Here is a 17,705-nt window from a genome sequence, read left to right on the forward strand (position 1 = left end):
TACAGAATAAAAATTGGAAGAAGCAGCATCTACTTCCCAGCACAGAATTAAAAATTCTTACTGATTGACAATAGAAATTATAGGAGGTTTCTCAAATTAGTGTTTCATTTTTCACGTTTTGAGAATTACATACATAGTTTTTTGGGTCTTTTTTTTTTTTTTTTTTTGCCTCCAGGATTATTGCTAGGGCTCAGTGCCTGCACTACAAATCTACTGCTCCTGGCAGCCATTCCCCCCATCTTATTGCCTTTTTTTTGTTTGTTTAGAAACTGAAAGGGGAAGGGGAGATAGAGAGAAAATAAATACCTAAAGACCTGCTTCATCACTCTTGAAGCTTTCCTCCCTACTAGTGGGTGTGGGAGCTTGAACTTGTGTCCTTGAGCGTGGTAACATGTGCACTCCAATTGGGTTTGCCACTGCCTGCCTCCTGTAAATACATCTTTAGATAAACAAAACACTAAGCCTTAAATAACCGCTGCAATCAGTATGCTGACCTGATTTGAGCCCGACTTCTATAACAGAGGAAGCTATAGTGCTGGGTTTTTCATCCTCCTCTTCCTCCTCCACCTTTTCTGTCTACAAAATGTCAGTAGCCTAGGAGGTGGCTCAGTGGCTAGAGTGTAGGACTCTCCTATCTGAAAAAAGTAAGCCTAGCTATACTGCACCAAAGTAAAGGACTCTGGTGGGTCAGGGTCTTTCAGGTACTGGTGCATTATGGTAGAGGAAAAACTAGGCTGGGGGGAAGAGTGTCTGGCCAAAAATTTTTAAAAAGTGACCGGTAGGGGACTGGGTGGTGGTGCAACTGGTTGAGTGTACTTGTTACAATGCACAAGGACCCAGGTTCAAGCCCCTGGTCCTCACCTGCAAGGGGAAAGCTTTTTGAGTGGTGAAGTAGGTTGCAGGTCTCTATCCTCCCTTCCCTCTCAATTTCTGGCTATCACTATCAAATAAATAAAGGTAATAATAATTTTGAAAAAAGTGACCTGTATAAATCACTGAATGACTCTGAGAAATAGCACACGATAGAGTGATTCTAAAGTTTCACAAGAATTAGAGAGGAAACTTGCCACTCTACCTCCCCAGTTTCTTTTTTTTTTTTTTTAAGGTTTTATTTATTTATTCATGAAGAGAGAAGGAGAGAGAGAGAGAGAGAGAGAGAGAGAAAGGACCAGACATTACTCTGGTACATGTGCTGCCAGGGATTGAACTCAGGACCTCATGCTTCAGAGCCTGATGCTTTATCCACTGCGCCACCTCCTGGACCACCCTCCCCAGTTTCTAAGATACATACCTTTGGGTTCTGGAGGAGGCATCAGGCCCAGCCTGACTTTTTCTTGTAGTTCTTTCTGTGCTTCCCTCCTTGTTTGTCTCCGAAGTTTCTTCTGTTCCTTCTTGGTAAGATAGACCCCCAGAGTAACTGGTGTGTCATTATCAACTGTCAAACAAATTGTCAAAGAATAAGCATACTAGTGGGACTTAGGTGAATAGCAATCACATTAAAATAATCTTTCATTTAGCTATTTATTTATTTGTTACTGTTATTATTATTATTTTACCAGAGCACTGCTCAGTTCTGGCTTATAGTGATGCTGTGTATTGGACCTGGTACTCATGATGCCTCAAGCATGAAAGTCCTTTTGAGCAACATTTTGGGCTATCTCCCCAGCTCAATAAATACATCTTTTAAAAATTATTAATTTTTATCTATTTATTTATTTATTTATTTTCCCTGCCGCCCTGGTTTCCTAATTTTTATCTATTTATTTATTTCCTTTAGTTATCCTTGTTGTTTTATTGTTGTAGTTATTATTGATGTTGCCATTGTTGGACAGAACAGAGAGAATGGAGAGAGGAGGGGAAGACCGAGAGGGGGAGAGAACGATAGACACCTGCAGACCTGCTTCACCGCCTGACTCCTTTAAAAACTATTTTGAGGGGAATCGGGTGATAGTGCAGCGGGTTAAGTGCAGGTGGCGCAAAGCACAAGGACCGGCTTAAGGATCCCAGTTCGAGTCCCCGGCTCCCCACCTGCAGGGGGATTGCTTCACAGGCGGTGAAGCAGGTCTGCAGGTGTCTATCTTTCTCTCCCCCTCCTCTCTCCATTTCTCTCTGTCCTGTCCAACAACGACAACATCATCAACAACAAAAATAACTACAACAACAGTAAAAAACAAGGGCAACAAAAGGAAAAAAAAAAAAAAAAATATATATATATATATATATATATATATATATATATATATATATATATATATCTGGGGGCCAGGCAGTGGCACACCGAGTTAAGTACTCACATTATAGTGTACAAGGACCCAGGTTTAAGCCCCTAACTTGAGTCAGGTGAAGCAGGGCTGCAGGTGTTTCTCTGTCTCCCTCTCTATTTCCCACTCCCCTCACAATTTCTGTCTCTATCCAAAATAAACAAATGGTTGGGAACAAAACAGCATTTGTGCAAAAGGTATTTAAGTCACACTCATCCTAGTTTCAATGTCTAATATTACCGTAAGTCAGAGTTGAACAATGCTCTGTTCAAAACCAATAAATAAATCATGTAAACATATTTTTCTGATTCACACTGATGATAGCTAAGTTGAATCAATTCAGTGATTATATTGGCATAGGTTTAAATCTAGTTTCCTAGCTACTAAAGATATAGCCAAACTTATTTACCAGTCTTCATCCCAAATCTGACCAAATTTCAAATCTTTAATGAACTATGTGACTCTTGAAATATTGTGTTTTACAAAGGATCCAGCTATTAAAGATAGCCAAAATTAAGATTTCTTTAGACTGAGTCAATAGGATTCAGAATTAAACGGATGAGAGAAAAACTACGGGCTGGAGAGATAGCTCATCAGGTAAGGTGCATGCCCTGCCATGTGTGCCACATGTTTCAGCACATAGGAGTGCCATGGCATGGAAAAGTTGCTCCCTCTACCTGTGTCACTATCTGAATGAAAAAGATAGTTTAGGAGTGGTGAAATCTTGCCAAGTGAGAGGCCCCAGCTTCACAAAAATGATTTTTAAAAAAATATTTTATTTATTGGATAGAAACTGAGACGGAAATGGGAAATAGGAAGAGACACCTGCAGCATGGCTTCATCACTTGTAAAGCTTTCTCCTTGCAGGTGGGGGATGGGGGTTTGAACCCAGGTCCTTGCCATTGTAACATGTTAACCAGGTATGCCACCACCTGGCCTGACAAATTTTAAAGGAAGAGAAAAAGGCTAAAGATAAAGAAGACTAGAGTTCAGGAAGGGAAGCTGTGGTTAGAGTATTGAACTTGCATGAGGTCAATCCCTGCCATCACATGTGTAAGAGTGATATAGTAACGGAGAGAGGAGGGGAAGACAGAGAGAGGAAGAGACCTGTTTCACCGCTTGTGAAGCAACTCCCTTGCAGGTGGGGAGCCAGGGGCTCGAACCGGGATCCTTATGCTGGTCCTTGCTCTTTGCACCACGTGCGCTTAATCTGCTGCGCTACCACCTGGCTCCCCCCTCTTTTTGCCTCCAGGGTTATTGCTGGGGCCCGGTGCCTGCACTATGAATCCACTGCTCCTGAAGGCCATTTTTGTTGCCCTTGTTGTTATTGCTGCTGTTGTTGGATAGGACAGAGAGAAATCGAGAGAAGAGGGGAAGACAGAGAAGGGGAGAGAAAGATAGACACCCCAGACCTGTTTCACTGCTTATGAAGCAACCCCCCTACAAGTGGGGAGCTAGGGGCTTGAACACGTTGCACTACCCCCTGGTCCCTTCTCTCCCTCTCTATCATCCACTTCCTTCTCAATTTCTGGTTGCTTCTATCTAAATAAAATAAAGATAATAAAAAGAAAAAAAGGGACTAGGCAGTGGTGCACCGGGTTAAGTGCACATATTACTAAGTATAAGGACCTGTGCAATGATCCAGATTTGAACCCCTGGCTTCCCACCTGCAGGGGGGATGCTTCACAAGCAGTGAAGAATGTCTTCAGGTCTGTCTTCCCCCTTCCTCCCCTCTCAGTTTCTGTCTTGTCTAATAAAATATAAAAAAAAAATGGCCACCAGGAACAGTGGATTCATAGTGTCAGCACTGAGCCCCAGTGATAATCTTGGAGGAATAAAGAATGACAGAAAGGGAGAGGGGGCTGGGCAGTAGCATACACAGTTAAGCGCACATAGTGTGAAAGGGAAGGATCCTGGCTTGAGCCCCTGGCTCCCCACCTGCAGGGGGGGGGTCACCTCATTAGTGGTGAAGCAGGTCTGTAGGTGTCCATCTGTCTTCTCATCCTCTCTCAACCTCTCTGTCCTATCCAACGATGGAAAAAAGATGGCTGCTGGGTGGAGGGTAGATAGCATAATGGTTATGCAAAGAGACTCTCATGCCTGGGGCTCTAAAGTCCCATGTTCAATGCCCAGAAAAAAAAAAAAAAAAAAGAGAAGAGAGAGGAAGAAGAGTAAAAGAGGCCAGAAATTTAGTAGTGTATAAGACAAGGGTTGGGAGTCAACACCTCAACTTATATATCAGTAAGATATCTTTAGGTCTCAGTGCTCTAAAGCTACACTGTGTAATATAGTAGGTATTACCTATATGTATTAACATAGACAGAAAACCTGCTTATCAGATTGAAAATTTATTACATTACCTGGGGGGTTGAGTTGGGCTGGATGTTCAACAAGATTTGTGATTCCAAAATAATCTTCTCTCTTGGGATTTTCCTCTGTACTAAAATTGGAGGGAGAAACAAAAGCAGGACATGTGGATAGAGATGATTCAAGAGAGGAGTCTCAGAGACAAAATGAAAACATTATTCTCTGTAATTCTAGCACTTAATGTTTTTAACCAGAGCACTGTTCAGCTCTGGCTTATGGTGGTGTGTGGAGGAGGGGGAGAGTTTAACCTGGGACTTTGGAGCCTCAGGCATGAGAATCTGTTGCATAACCATTATGCTATCTACCCTCCGCCCAATTCTAGCAATTTACAAGGTAGGGAAGTCCCTCGGTGGGCAGTCATGACAATTAGCCACAAAGTACAGGCTGCATGCCATTTCCCCTTCTGTCACCTCAGCCTCCAGGTGGTGCTGATGACACCAGTTTCTCTGGGAAACCCATGGATGAGGGCAGCATGAGCCATCTGGGGAGTACAACACAGGGACAAGTTCCATTTGGTATTCAGGCTGGTTCAGACTCAAATGGACTCCCTCAATGAATTTAATGGAAAGTCATCTCAGTGGCCCCTCCCAATTATGAGCCACTGACTTTCTATACTAATGATAAAGGGATCAGAATTCCCATCTGAGCTATTGTACTTTATGCATTACCTTTTCAAATAAATAAAAAGCTGCTTATGCGTATAAGAAAAAAAAAATAGTGTCCTGGGTAAAGCACTGGGCTTGCAGGCATGAGGTCCAGAGTTTGATCTCTGGCACTGCATATTCCAGTGACGCTTTGGTTTTCTTTCTCATAAAGAAGCAAAAATTAGCTCAGCTGATATAGCACAAGACTTGCATACATGAGGCTTCTGGTTTGATGCCTCAATTCTAGGTGTTGCATGTGCCTGAGTGGTGCTCTGGCTCTTCTCTCTCAGATGAAATAATGTAAATCTTTAAGTAAGCACTCAAATATATGAGCTTGTGTACAATTATCTAACAACTGTGGATTCAGTTTTCTCTTTTGTATGTGTTTCTTCTTTTCTGGCATATACGGGGAGGCATGGTGTTGCACATTCAAGATTTCATTGCTTCTACACTGCTTTTTTTCATTCAGATAGAGAGGGAGAGTCACACCAGCACTAGAGCTTCAATAGGTACAAGGGTCCTCCCATTTTGTCCTGGGACTTAAATCTGGGTTACATACTGCCAAGGGACATGCTCAACCTGGTAAACTATCTCTCTGATGCCTGGTATTTTTATTTGATGATTGAGATAATCTCTTCTGTTAAAACTCTAATCTTAACAGGCCAGATGGTGGCACACCTTGTTGAGTGCACATGCTAAAATGTACAAGGGCCCAGGTTCAAGCCTCTGGTCCCCACCTGCAGGGGGGAAGCTTCACAAGGGGTTAAGCAGTGCTGCAGTATCTTGCTCTCTATCTCTTCCCAATTTCTGTCTATCTATTAAATAAAAATAAAAACAAAACAAAATAAACAAAAAATCCCTCTAATCCTATTAGGTAGTATTATATAAGGCATTTTTCCCTCAAAGCCACAGAATGGGTTCTTGCTGTTCTCTTTCCAGCAGTTTAGGGCCTATGGGGGTCTACTGGACTTGTGAAACTACAAATATGGCTGGGAGGCTGTGATTCAGTGCTATCTTTGCTGGATATAAGAGGGTCTCAGAAACCAGAGGGAGCACATTTTTCTTAAAATTGAAGAAGTTAATACTGCATTCCTCCTTGGCAAGAGATTCGTTTATGTGTACAAAACAAAGAATATAGTGCCTCCTGGTGGCAAACCTAACAAAACCAGAGTAAGCCAGGGAAAGAACTCATGTCATTGAAAACAGCGATGCAGTTAGATAGAAATTCCAAAGCAACCTTCTGCTAAGGACACTGGACATAGAATTTGTGTGATGCTGTGCTCATTAAAGATTTAAGCTCATTGAAAAATAAGGCTATAGATTTATAAAAGAAAAAAAAAAGTAAAACAGTAACAAACTCACAGGTCGAAACCATTGGGGATAATGTAAGAGTCCCACCACTCAATTTCAGGGATATCGCCTTCCTTTAACTCCTTCTTTGGAGCAATGAGGGCTAGTCTAGTGGTAGTGTGGATGCCTGTTTTTCGAGCTGCCTGTGAAATTTCTGCCTGTAGCTTCTCCAGCTGAGCCTAAAAAGACAAGACAGAAAGAAAGAATTAGAATAATGGATAACAAGAAAATGGAAGAATCTCCATTTCTAAAATACCAGCTTTACACTTTATGCAAAAGTTTAGAAAAATAAGCTGTTCAACTTTTTTTACCTTTTATTTTATTGATTACACACATCTCACTCATACCACTACCCCTTTTATTCCACAGACTGTGCCTGTAGCAAGAATGTATAAGTGGGGATTTTTATAAATTTCATTCTGAGAGGATGAAAATGAGAAGGCAAGTCATTCAATGCTGCCAATATAATTAAGTCAATTCAATTCTCCAGATGTGTGAATTGTCTGCAGTCAAGTTTTTTTTTTTTTTCTCCTTCTTTTCTTTTTAATCTATTTTATTTGTTTTGTTTACCAGAGCACTACTCAGCTCTGGTTTATGGTAGTATGGGGGAATTGAACTTGGGGCTTTGGAGCCTTGGGCATGAGTCTCTTTGCATAGTCATTATGCTATCTACCCCACCCCAAAGTCAAGCTTTAGGCTAGTCTTCAGTGCAGCACAATTCCACCACTCATTCCACTGCCTGCAGTTGCTCCCATGGACTCAAACTCAGTTCCTTGCATATATGCTCCTGGTGAGCCATCTGCCTGTCCTTGTTTACCTAATTTTCAAAAATAATACTGTCAGTATTTAAGGATATTCCTCTTTCAATATATTCCTTTTCCTTTGTGTCATCTTCCTAATCATCAAAGTTCTAGGTTAAATTCTAAGCTGGGGTACCTTTGTCCGTAAACGTTGGGCAATTTTCTCAAATTTGCCCTTATCATGGAATTTAAAAGTACGTCTCTGGCGCTGGGAAGGGGCAATAGAAACTCGAGGGTCAAAAAAGGTATTAGATTCCATGTCTTCTGATGGCTTTTCTTTTAGCTGTTGTTTGAATTGTTCTCTCTTCACAGCACGGATATTGGCTTTCAGAGTGGGCATGCGATGTGTCAGCTCAATCTCCTTTCCTGTTGCATCTACAGTGCGACCTTGCTCATCGAGGATCAGTGGTGTAGGTTTGGTTTGATCTTTTAACTCCACCTTCCTAAAAAAAAACCAAAAACAAAACAAGAAAGACATAAACCTTATATGGAACTATAGGGAAAACAAAATAAGAGCATCAAAGCCTGGCAAAAACAATTACAACAAATATTTCTATGGTACATAAGCCCATCAGTGAATAATAATTCCATAATTAAAAATATAAAACTGGGGAGTCGGGCAGTAGTGCAGTGGGTTAAGCGCATGTGGCGCAAAGCACAAGGACTGGCATAAGGATCCTGGTTTGAGCCCCCGGCTCCCCACCTGCGGGGGGGGGGGTCGCTTCACAAGCGGTGAAGCAGGTCTGCAGGTGTCTATTTTTCTCTCCCGTCTTCCCCTCCTCTCTCCATTTCTCTCTGTCCTATCCAACAACAACATCAATAACAACAATAATAACTACAACAATGAAACAACAAAGGGCAACAAAAGGGCATAAATAAATAAAACATTAAAAAATATAAAACTGAATAGATTATATACTCAATGTATTTACAAATTAGAGTGATGAGAATTGTTTTCTTTCTTGAGTCAGATATGGGATGCCATCTCCTTTCTTTTTAAAATTTATGAGAGTAAGGAATAGAGAGAATCAGAGCAACACTCTGGCACGTGAAATGCCAAGGATCAAATTTTGGACCTCGTGGTCCGGGAGGTGGCGCCATGGATTCTCAAAGCACTGGATTCTCAAACACGAGGTCCTGATTTCAATCCCCGGCAGCACATGTACCAGAATGATGTCTGGTTCTTTCTCTCTCTCCTCCTATCTTTGTCATTAATAAATATAATCTTAAAAAAAAAATTCTGGACCTCATGATTGAGAGTCCAACATTTTATGTACTGTGTCACCTCCCAGGTCACAAAGCTATCATAAAAATAAGAAATAGTGTGGTCCAGGAGGTAGCGCAGTGGTAAAGCTTTAGACTCTCAAGCATGAGGTCACAAGTTCCATCCCTGGCAGCACATGTGCCAGAGCGATATCTGGTTCTTTCTCTCTCCTCCTAACTTTGTCATAAATAAGTAAAAAGGAAAGAAAAAAAAATATATATATATGTCATATGAGAAAGTGGGAAAGGTAGGGGTGGGGGAGATAGGGAAGAGAAATCATTCCAGTTATATGTAATGCCAAGGATTAAACCAGAAGTCTTAGACATGCAAATCCTGCACTCTACCAGATGCACTATTCCTCCAACCACAAAATCTATTATTTTTGTAGTTGCAGAGAACTTACAGATATAGTCACATTCAATACTGTTATAGAATATAGCTCTGAGTTAGAAATCAAGGAGATTTGGTTCTATTTGTAGCTCCAGTATTAGGTACATAGTATTAACATCAGTTAAAGCAATTGTAAAAAATATTAAAATAAAAGGAAGCAAAGAGAATAAATTCACATAATATTTGTCAACCATATGTAAAAAAAGATGAACCTCTGTAAGAAACTATTTAGGCTGGGGAGATAGCACAATATTTATGCAAAAAAAGATTCCTATGCCTTAGGCTTGGGGTTTCTGGGTTCAACTTCTGGTATCCTATTAAGTCAGAGTTGAGCAGTGTTCCAGCAAAAAAAAAAAAAAAAAAAAAAATTCTAGCACATCAGCCTGAGAAGTGGTGTAGTGGTAGAGTTGGGGCTTGCATGTATGAGGACCTGAGTTCAATTAGCAATACCACATTTACCAGAGTGTTGCTGTTTCTGTCTCTCCCCATTAGTTTCTTTTTCTCATATGAAATAATTAAAAAAAAAATTAATAATCTTTATTTATGTATTGGATATAGACAGACAGAAATCAAGATGGAAAGAGGAGGTAGGGAGAGAGACAGAGAGACACCTGCAGCACTGTTTCACCACTCCTGAAACTTTTCCCCTGCAGATGGGGGTTGGGGGCTCAAGCCCAGGTCTTTGTACATTGGAAAATGTGTGCTCAACCAAGTACACTACCACCCAGCCTCTCTCAAATGAAATAATGTAAACTTTTAAATAAGAAATTATTGATAAGCCAGAGTTGGCCAGTGCTCTGTCTTTATCTCTCTCTGCATCTCTCTCAAAAAATAAAAAAATAAAAAATAGGGGGTCAGGTGGTAGTCCAGTGGATTAAGCGCACATGGTGCGATGTGCAAGGACCGGTGTGAGAATCCCGGTTCGAGCCCCCGGCTCCTCACCTGCAGGGGAGTTGCTTCACAGGTGGTGAAGCAGGTCTGCCAGTGTCTATCTTTCTCTCCCCCTCTCTGTCTTCCCCTCCTCCTCTCCATTTCTCTCTGTCCTATCCAACAACCACGACAACAATAACTACAACAATAAAACAAGGGCGACAAAAGGGAATAAATAAATAAATAAAAAGAAAAAAAGAAATTACTGACCCAGAGAGATAGCTAACCAGGTAGGATGCCTACACTGTCATGTGTATGACTCATGTTTGAGCTCAGCACCAACCACATGAGGAGTACTACAACAACAGAAGAAGCTTCAGTGATATGGTATCTCTCTATCTGAATGGGAACACACACACACACACACACACCACACGCCAGTTTAGACTCACGAAATTGCACATGTGCAATGGCCTAATTCCAACCAAAAATAAAAAGGTGTGCTGACATTTATGTTGGGGAGATGTGAAACTGTACCTCCATGGCAATAGTCAAATACATTAATATTTCCCCTATAGTGTGCTTAAAGAAAAATAGAAAGGAAACTAAGTTTCTTGGAAGAAATGGGTCAACAACATTCAATGGTAATTAATGCTCCTAAAGCTTCAGAGATAGTAAGGAATTTCATGAACTACTCACGGAGGAGCAATGCCCATGGCATGGAGGTTGGCCAGGCCCACCATGTTGGCATTGCCAATGAGTCCTGGCTTCAGTGCCAGCTGGGCTTGGATACGGGCTTGTAACTCAGCTGCTTTCCTTGCCTTCTCAATGGCGTCATTCATGAAAGTGGCAGCCTGGGAAGGCTGAATGGTGTTGCCAATTGGAAGTCGCTCTGGCTGGGAGGAAGAGGGAGTCTTTGCCTGTGAAACAGAGAAAAATCAAAATCAGAAGGATTAGACAGACAGACTGTGTGTGTATGTCTGCACATGCACACGCCATAGTAGTAGTAATCAATGAGGGTAAAACAGAGCACTTTCTGGACTCTCATATCTATTGGTAGCAAGACATTGTGTGTTAAAGCTTCTCTCAGAGTGATCTGGGCAGAATACCTGAGGTGTAGGGGGACTAATGAAGCTCAGCTGCTTTTTCCTCTCCTCGATTTGCCGCGTGGCTGCCTCCATCATCTGCTTGATCTGTTCTCCAATGCAGGAAAATGAAAAAAAGTTGAAAAAGCTATTAATGTCTCTCTTTAAAATTTCTTCAATACAAGTTTCTAAATTTAATGTGCTTTCATTTGGTCTAGTAACGTTAAAGTTTTCTGAATGATTCTTTTATTCTGCCTGTACTATAGTCTAGAAAATTTAGGATAATTCTACATAGATGGGCACTGGCATTTTTTGACCCGTCTTCCCAGAGGGTTGGCATGTTAGGAAGTAAGATAGTTTAAGGATTAAGACCTGGAGTCAAAAGAGCCAGACAGTGGTACACTTGGCAAAGTGAATACATTTCAAAGAAACAGGTTCAAGCCCCATGTCCCCTCTTGCAAGGAGAAAGCTTCATGAGTGGTGAAGCAGTGTTAAAGGTATCTCCCTGTCTATTTCCCCTCCCCTCTCAATTTCTGTTTCTATGAAAAAAAAAAAAAAAAAAGACCTGGAGTTAGAGAAAACCGAGTCTGAATTTTTTTTTAAATAAGTAAATATTAAAAAAGAAAATTGTTTTTATTTTTATTTTTAATTGCCATTGGGATTACCACTGGGGCTTGGTGCCTGCACAATGTATCCACTTCTCTCTCTCTCTCTCCATATATGTATGTATATGTATGTATGTATGTATGTATATGGAGAGCGAGAGCGAGAGGGAGAGGGATAGGGAAAGAAGTTTCAAGGGGAAACAGCACTGCTTCACCAATCACGAAACTTCCCCCCTGCCGAGTCTGAATCTTAACTGTCATTAAAATCCTGTGTTAACAACCTCTGACATGGTCTTTAATCTTTGAACCTCTAAGTATCTAAAGGGGACAAATATTTTTCTATGCAAAAATGCATTAGAACTTTCCCAACAACCCAATGGTACCTACCTTACAGAGCACTTGTATGCATTTAAGTGATAAACACAAAACATTGAATATTATTCTTTAAAAAATATGCTATGGGGAGGAGTTAGGCGGTAGTGCAGTGGGTTAAGTGCACATGGCGCAAAAAAGCAAGGACTGGAGTAAGGATCCTGGTTCGAGGCCCTGGCTCCCCACCTGCAGGGGAGTCACTTCACAGGCAGTGAAACAGGTCTATAGGTGTCTGTCTTTCTCTCCCCCTCTCCGTCTTCCCCATCTCTCTCCATTTCTCTCTGTCCTATCCAACAACGATGACATCAATAACAATAATAACTACAACTATTAAAAAAAAGGGCAACAAAAAGGGAATAAATATTTTTAAAAAATGCTATGGGGGGGGGCGCGACACACTCAGTTAAGTGCACATATTACCATGTGCAAGGGCCAGAGTTCAAGCCCCCACTCAGTGAAGCATATCTGCAGGTGTCTTTCTCTCTTTTGCTATTTCTCCTCTCAATTTCTCTCTGTCCTATCAAGTAACACATCCACATACACACACACATATATATGGGGGGGGAAAGGAGGGTGGGGAGAAATGGCCACTGGGAACAGTGGATTCCTAGTACCGGCACCATGCCACAATAACCCTGGTGGTAATTAAAAAAAAAAAAAAAAGCACTATTGGTTTCTGAATTCCTACTTTGGGTAACCAGAGATAATAATGTAAAGACATGCTTCTTGGGAGTCGAGTGGTAGCATAGCTGGCTAAGCGCACATGGCGCAAAGTAAGGACCGGCGTAAGGATCCCAGTTCGAGCCCTTGACTCCCCACCTGCAGGAGGAGTCACTTCATAAGCAGTGAAGCAGGTCTGCAGGTGTCTATCTTTTTCTTCCCTCTGTCTTCCCTTCTTTCCATTTCTCTCTGTCCTATCTAACAACAACGACATCAATAACAACAATAAAACAAGGGGAATAAATAAATATATATAAAAAAGGCTTCTTAGTCACTGTAAACCTCCTCTTCTTCTTCTATCCGAAGACCAGAATAGTAAAGTCTGAGAATATGACAAAATATTTTCTAAGAGACTGCTGTTAAGGTGCTTTAAGATAACATAAATTTGGGGGCCCAGCGGTAGTGCAGCGGTTTAAGCACACATGGTGCAAAGCGCAAAGATCAGCTCAGGTTATCCCGGTTTGAGCCCCTGGCTCCCCCACCTGCAGGGGATTCACTCTTCACAATCGATGAAGAAGGTATATCTTTCTCTCCCATCCTCTCAATTTTTCTCTGTCCTATCCAACAATAGCAGCAGCAATGGCAACAATAACAACAAGGGCAACAAAAAAGGGAAAAATGGCCTCCAGGAGCAGTGGGTTCAGAGTGCAGGCACTGAGCCCCAGCGATAACCCTGGAGGCAAAAAAATAATAACAACAATAACAATAATGCAAATTTTACTTTCAGCAGCCTGGGAGGTGGCACAGTGCATAAAAGAATGGGACTCTCTGGAGTCAGGCGGTAGCACAGCGTGTTAAGTGCACATGGCACCAAGTGCAAGAACCGGCATAAGGATCCCAGTTCAAGCCCATGGCTCCCCACCTGCAGGGGAGTCGCTTCACAGACGGTGAAGCAGGTCTGTAGGTGTCTATCTTTCTCTCCACCTCTCTCCATTTCTCTCTGTCCTGTCCAACAATGACAACATCAACAACAATAATAACTACCACAACAATAAAACAACAAAGGCAGCAAAAGGGAAAATAAATAATAATATAAGAATGGGACTCTCCTGAGTATAATCCCAAGCATCACATGTATTAGAGTGATATTTTGGTTCTCTCTTTTCTTTCTCATATAAATAAGTCTTTAAAATTTTGTATTAACATTTTAAGTGATATATTTAATCTGTAATATAAAAAATTATAAATACTATCTTACTTCTACTCTCTATAAAAATCATTAAGTTTCTTCCTTCCAGAAATATCATATATACATATGCAAATCTACCCATATATGTGTATGTAAACAGGCAGATAAAGTGAAACAGGCTGTAGCACTGAAGTTTCCTTCAATGTGGTAGAGGCTGGGCTTGAATTTAGGCTGCACATATGACAAAGTAGCACAATATTCAACTGAGATATTTTTCTAAGCCTCCCCCCAACATTTTTAGAAAATATTTTTATTTATTTTATTTCAAAGAGATACAGAAAGTCATGGAGAGAGTGGTCTGGGAGGTAGTGCAATGGATAAAGCACTGGATTCTCAACCATGAAGTCCTGAGTTCAATCTCTGGCAGCACATGTACCAGAGTGAGAGTGATGTCCAGTTCTTTTTCACTCTATCTTTCTCATGAATAAATAAATACTTGAAAAAAAAAGTCATAGAGACCAGAACACTGTTCAACTCTGGTTTATGATGGTGCTGAGGATTCAACCTGGAACCTTGGAGCCTCAGGCACATCTTTTGCAGGACTGTTAAGTTTTTTCCTTAGCCCCCTCCAAAATTTTCAACAGTCCAAAAAATATATACAGCTTATATGGCATCAGAATTGTTTCCACTAAAAAAATATATAAAATCAACTTGAAGTTACTTAAGTGAACTGTATCTTATCTGCATTATATTTAGGAATTCTCATCTGTCACCAAGCTGAACCTGCTAATTTCAATTAGTTTTCTCAAAAGCCAACGAACTAGATGGGCAAATACACCCTGCTAATCACATACTAGGTGTTAATTCCATAGTCTTCAAGAGAAATGCTTCTATCAAGTCAAGGAATATTGAAAACATGAAGCAGAAAATTTTCCCAATGATAAGTACAAATTCAAATCATTAGCACAATAAATCTTGTCTTGTGCATTTCGTATTTAACACACAAAATCACCTTTAAAAAAAAAAAAAAAACCAAAGCACTACTAAGCTCTCCATATGGTAGTACAAGGGATTGAATCTGAGCCTTTGGGGTCTCAGGCATGGGTCTCTCTGCAAAATCATTAAGCTATCTCCCCTGCCTACAATCACTTCTTCCAGTTCCTGATAACTCACCTGAAGTTTAGTCAGCATACCAGGACTTTCTGATGGAGGACCAGGGATCACTTCTGGCTCCTCTTCTACCTCCTCAAAACGTGGTATCCGTCTCTTCTTTACTCCTGATGATTCCTTGGCAATCTCAGAGTCATCACCAAATACTTCCTAAGGGAACCCAAGATAAAAGAAGAGTTGTATCCCTGCCCACAGGAGAAGGGAAGAATCATTCTAATCTTTTCTAGTATTCTGTGGCTTTTCCCAGGGGACTATGTATGGTGCACCCCTACACATGGCTACTTGCCAGAAACCAGTCTTCTAGACCCTCCACCATAGGACAATCCCATCCAACTTCATCATGTTCCTCCTCCAGTCAAGCAAATTTTGCCCCATGTTCTTAAAAATGTCCCCATCTCAAGGCCTTTTCAAATGCTACTGCTCACATTAGTAATGATCTCCCTCAAATTTCCCAAACCACTCCTCTAATAAATCCTTCCTAAAACTCACCTCCTCCAGGAAGTTTTTCTCACTAATAATAATGCCTTCCGTCTCTGACCAAACTTTATTTCACAACCTTTTAGGCACATATGAGCTTGGTTCAGATAAGGTAAAATTACATTGCTGGTATTTTACTATCTCCCCACTAGTCTAAACTCCTCCAGGACAGGGCTTTCTCTGTTTTCTTCTGCATCCCCCAGTAACACTCTGCCTTCATCAAGCCATGGAAATATGTTGACTAATTTGCAAGGTGAATTTAACAGGACCAAGAGTGGCCAACTGGAAGGGACAATGGGAAAAAGCAAATGTACACACCGGTGGTAGGCTTTGGGTGACATCCCCTCTTCACTAGGAGGGCTCGTGTTTTGCAAGGACATATCCTCGGCCAGGGGTGAGCGCTTCCTGGAACTCCTACAGTTCAAGAAAAAGGACTCTCCCATAATATATTGTGTGGGGTGGGGACCTGAATGGACCAAAATGGGACCCAAATCCCAACGCTATCTAGATACTTCTTTCTAAAAACCATTTTTAATAACCCCACCCAATGTAGTCAGTTTATTCACACACAGTAAGTCCTCAGTACTTAAACATTAGCATGTCTGATCATAGCGTAATCTTCATGCTATAGATCTGTGTATACTGTGGGTCAAGCTTCCCCCCTTAAAATTGACAAAATCCAACATAATTCTATAGTTAATCCTGAAATTTACATGAAGCTGCTCTCAGATTTTACAATTTGTGATTATGTTTTGTTGTGCCCTCTCCCCACTTACATCACAAATTCCTTTATGGCAATGACTATCTCTCATTCCTCTGACTGCCCTAAACACTAAGGGACACACAAATATCTTTTCCTCTTAGCTCCACAATCAGGCCACGAACCAAGCAGATATTGCTTCTTCACTCTCTGTGGCTCAGTAAAAGCAATGGGATAATGAAGGCAATCAAAAGCATTTTGCAAGTTTGGAGGGAATCATAGAAAAAAAAAAATAGAGACAGACAGAGAGAATGAGGTATAGATTAGCTTTTGACAATGATAAAAGAGGCCACAGAAAATCAGTAACTACGAAAGGAGAAATAGAATAGAAAAGGGAGTATTTATGTACTTTTATTCTAAGTACTCCACTCATCAGGCCAGATGATCAGCAATATACTATATAGCAAATGGCAAGTTCTCAAGATATAAAGAATGATGTTAGTGTCCAGGCTACAATTCCATGGCAGACAAATACCATGAAAGGAGCAACAACGAGCCATATAGCTCAGGTAGCAGTGGAATCACATTCTGAAGCAAACTATTATGCCTCAAATCAATCAGAGCATAAAATCTCAGAGCAATCAATTTATAGGTGATAGTAATGGGAGGAGAGTCAAAGGAAAACATGAGAATTTAAGCTAATTGTATATGAAAAAGGATAAAACTACCAATTGCTTCCTTTGGATGTTTCAACCCATGAACTTGGTCTATGTACTTCTCTTGAATATTAGGTATTCTAATAATGGATCTCAATGTGTGAGTCAGGTGAGTTTGGCAACTCTGTTACCATTCAAAGCACTCCCAAGTTCAATAGATAAAAAACTGTAACCTACCTTTAGTTCTCGTTTTCTGCTCCTGTCACTGCTAGATTTGGAATGTCTAGAACTTCGACCTTCCTCCACAGCTTCAAACAGTTTGTCCACAAATCGAAGAGTAGAATCATCAAGAAAAGGTTTCAGATGGTCTGACAGAAAAAAAAGAGGTGGTAGGGTTGAAAAAGTAGGAGCACTTATTTTAATATTAGGCCTGTAACAGATACCAGCGCTAGAATTTTATTCCTAGAAGAGATAAAAATCTTTAAGTGCTTTATTGGGTTCTCATAACTTTCCTTACAGTGAACAACCTTTTCCTATGAGGTAAAAATTCAGTTATACATTTTTGGAATAGGGAGTAGTCTAGGATGACTAGGATGAATAACTCTCCTTTTTCCAAAGAGCAAGTTGTATAAGAATACCATGACAAGGAGTCGAGCGGTAGCACAGTGGGTTAAGTGCATGTGGTGCAAAGCCCAAGGACTGACAGAAGGATCCTGGTTCCAGCCCCCGGATCCCCACCTGCAGGGGAGTCACTTCACAAGCAGTGAAGCAGGTCTGCAGTTGTCTTTCTCTCTCCCTCTCTGTCTTCCCCTCCTCTTTCCATTTCTCTCTCCCTACCCAACAAC

At 40.9% G+C, this 17,705-nt stretch overlaps 1 protein-coding gene across 3 annotated transcripts in view; it reads right to left on the reverse strand.

The window, feature by feature from the left end:
• Positions 1 to 17,705, reverse strand: part of PRPF3 (pre-mRNA processing factor 3) — a 37,245-nt gene that overhangs the window by 13,646 nt on the left and 5,894 nt on the right. For 2 of the 3 annotated variants that reach the window (XR_009552571.1, XM_007531560.3), the window contains exons 3-10: positions 17,098 to 17,228; positions 15,031 to 15,177; positions 11,056 to 11,139; positions 10,646 to 10,866; positions 7,559 to 7,865; positions 6,635 to 6,801; positions 4,622 to 4,701; positions 1,292 to 1,435 (exon numbers count right to left, since the gene is read on the reverse strand). Coding sequence is in view for 2 of the 3 variants with exons in the window: in XM_007531560.3 (XP_007531622.1) it covers positions 1,292 to 1,435; positions 4,622 to 4,701; positions 6,635 to 6,801; positions 7,559 to 7,865; positions 10,646 to 10,866; positions 11,056 to 11,139; positions 15,031 to 15,177; positions 17,098 to 17,228 (1,281 nt within the window). In the remaining variant the exon portion in view is untranslated. Of the gene's footprint in view, positions 1 to 1,291; positions 1,436 to 4,621; positions 4,702 to 6,634; positions 6,802 to 7,558; positions 7,866 to 10,645; positions 10,867 to 11,055; positions 11,140 to 15,030; positions 15,178 to 15,822; positions 15,919 to 17,097; positions 17,230 to 17,705 lie in introns of those variants that run through there. The other variant, XM_060201754.1, reaches the window with a different exon arrangement.

Source organism: Erinaceus europaeus, chromosome 11 (assembly GCF_950295315.1).
Source record: "Erinaceus europaeus chromosome 11, mEriEur2.1, whole genome shotgun sequence".
Lineage (NCBI taxonomy): Eukaryota > Metazoa > Chordata > Mammalia > Eulipotyphla > Erinaceidae > Erinaceus > Erinaceus europaeus.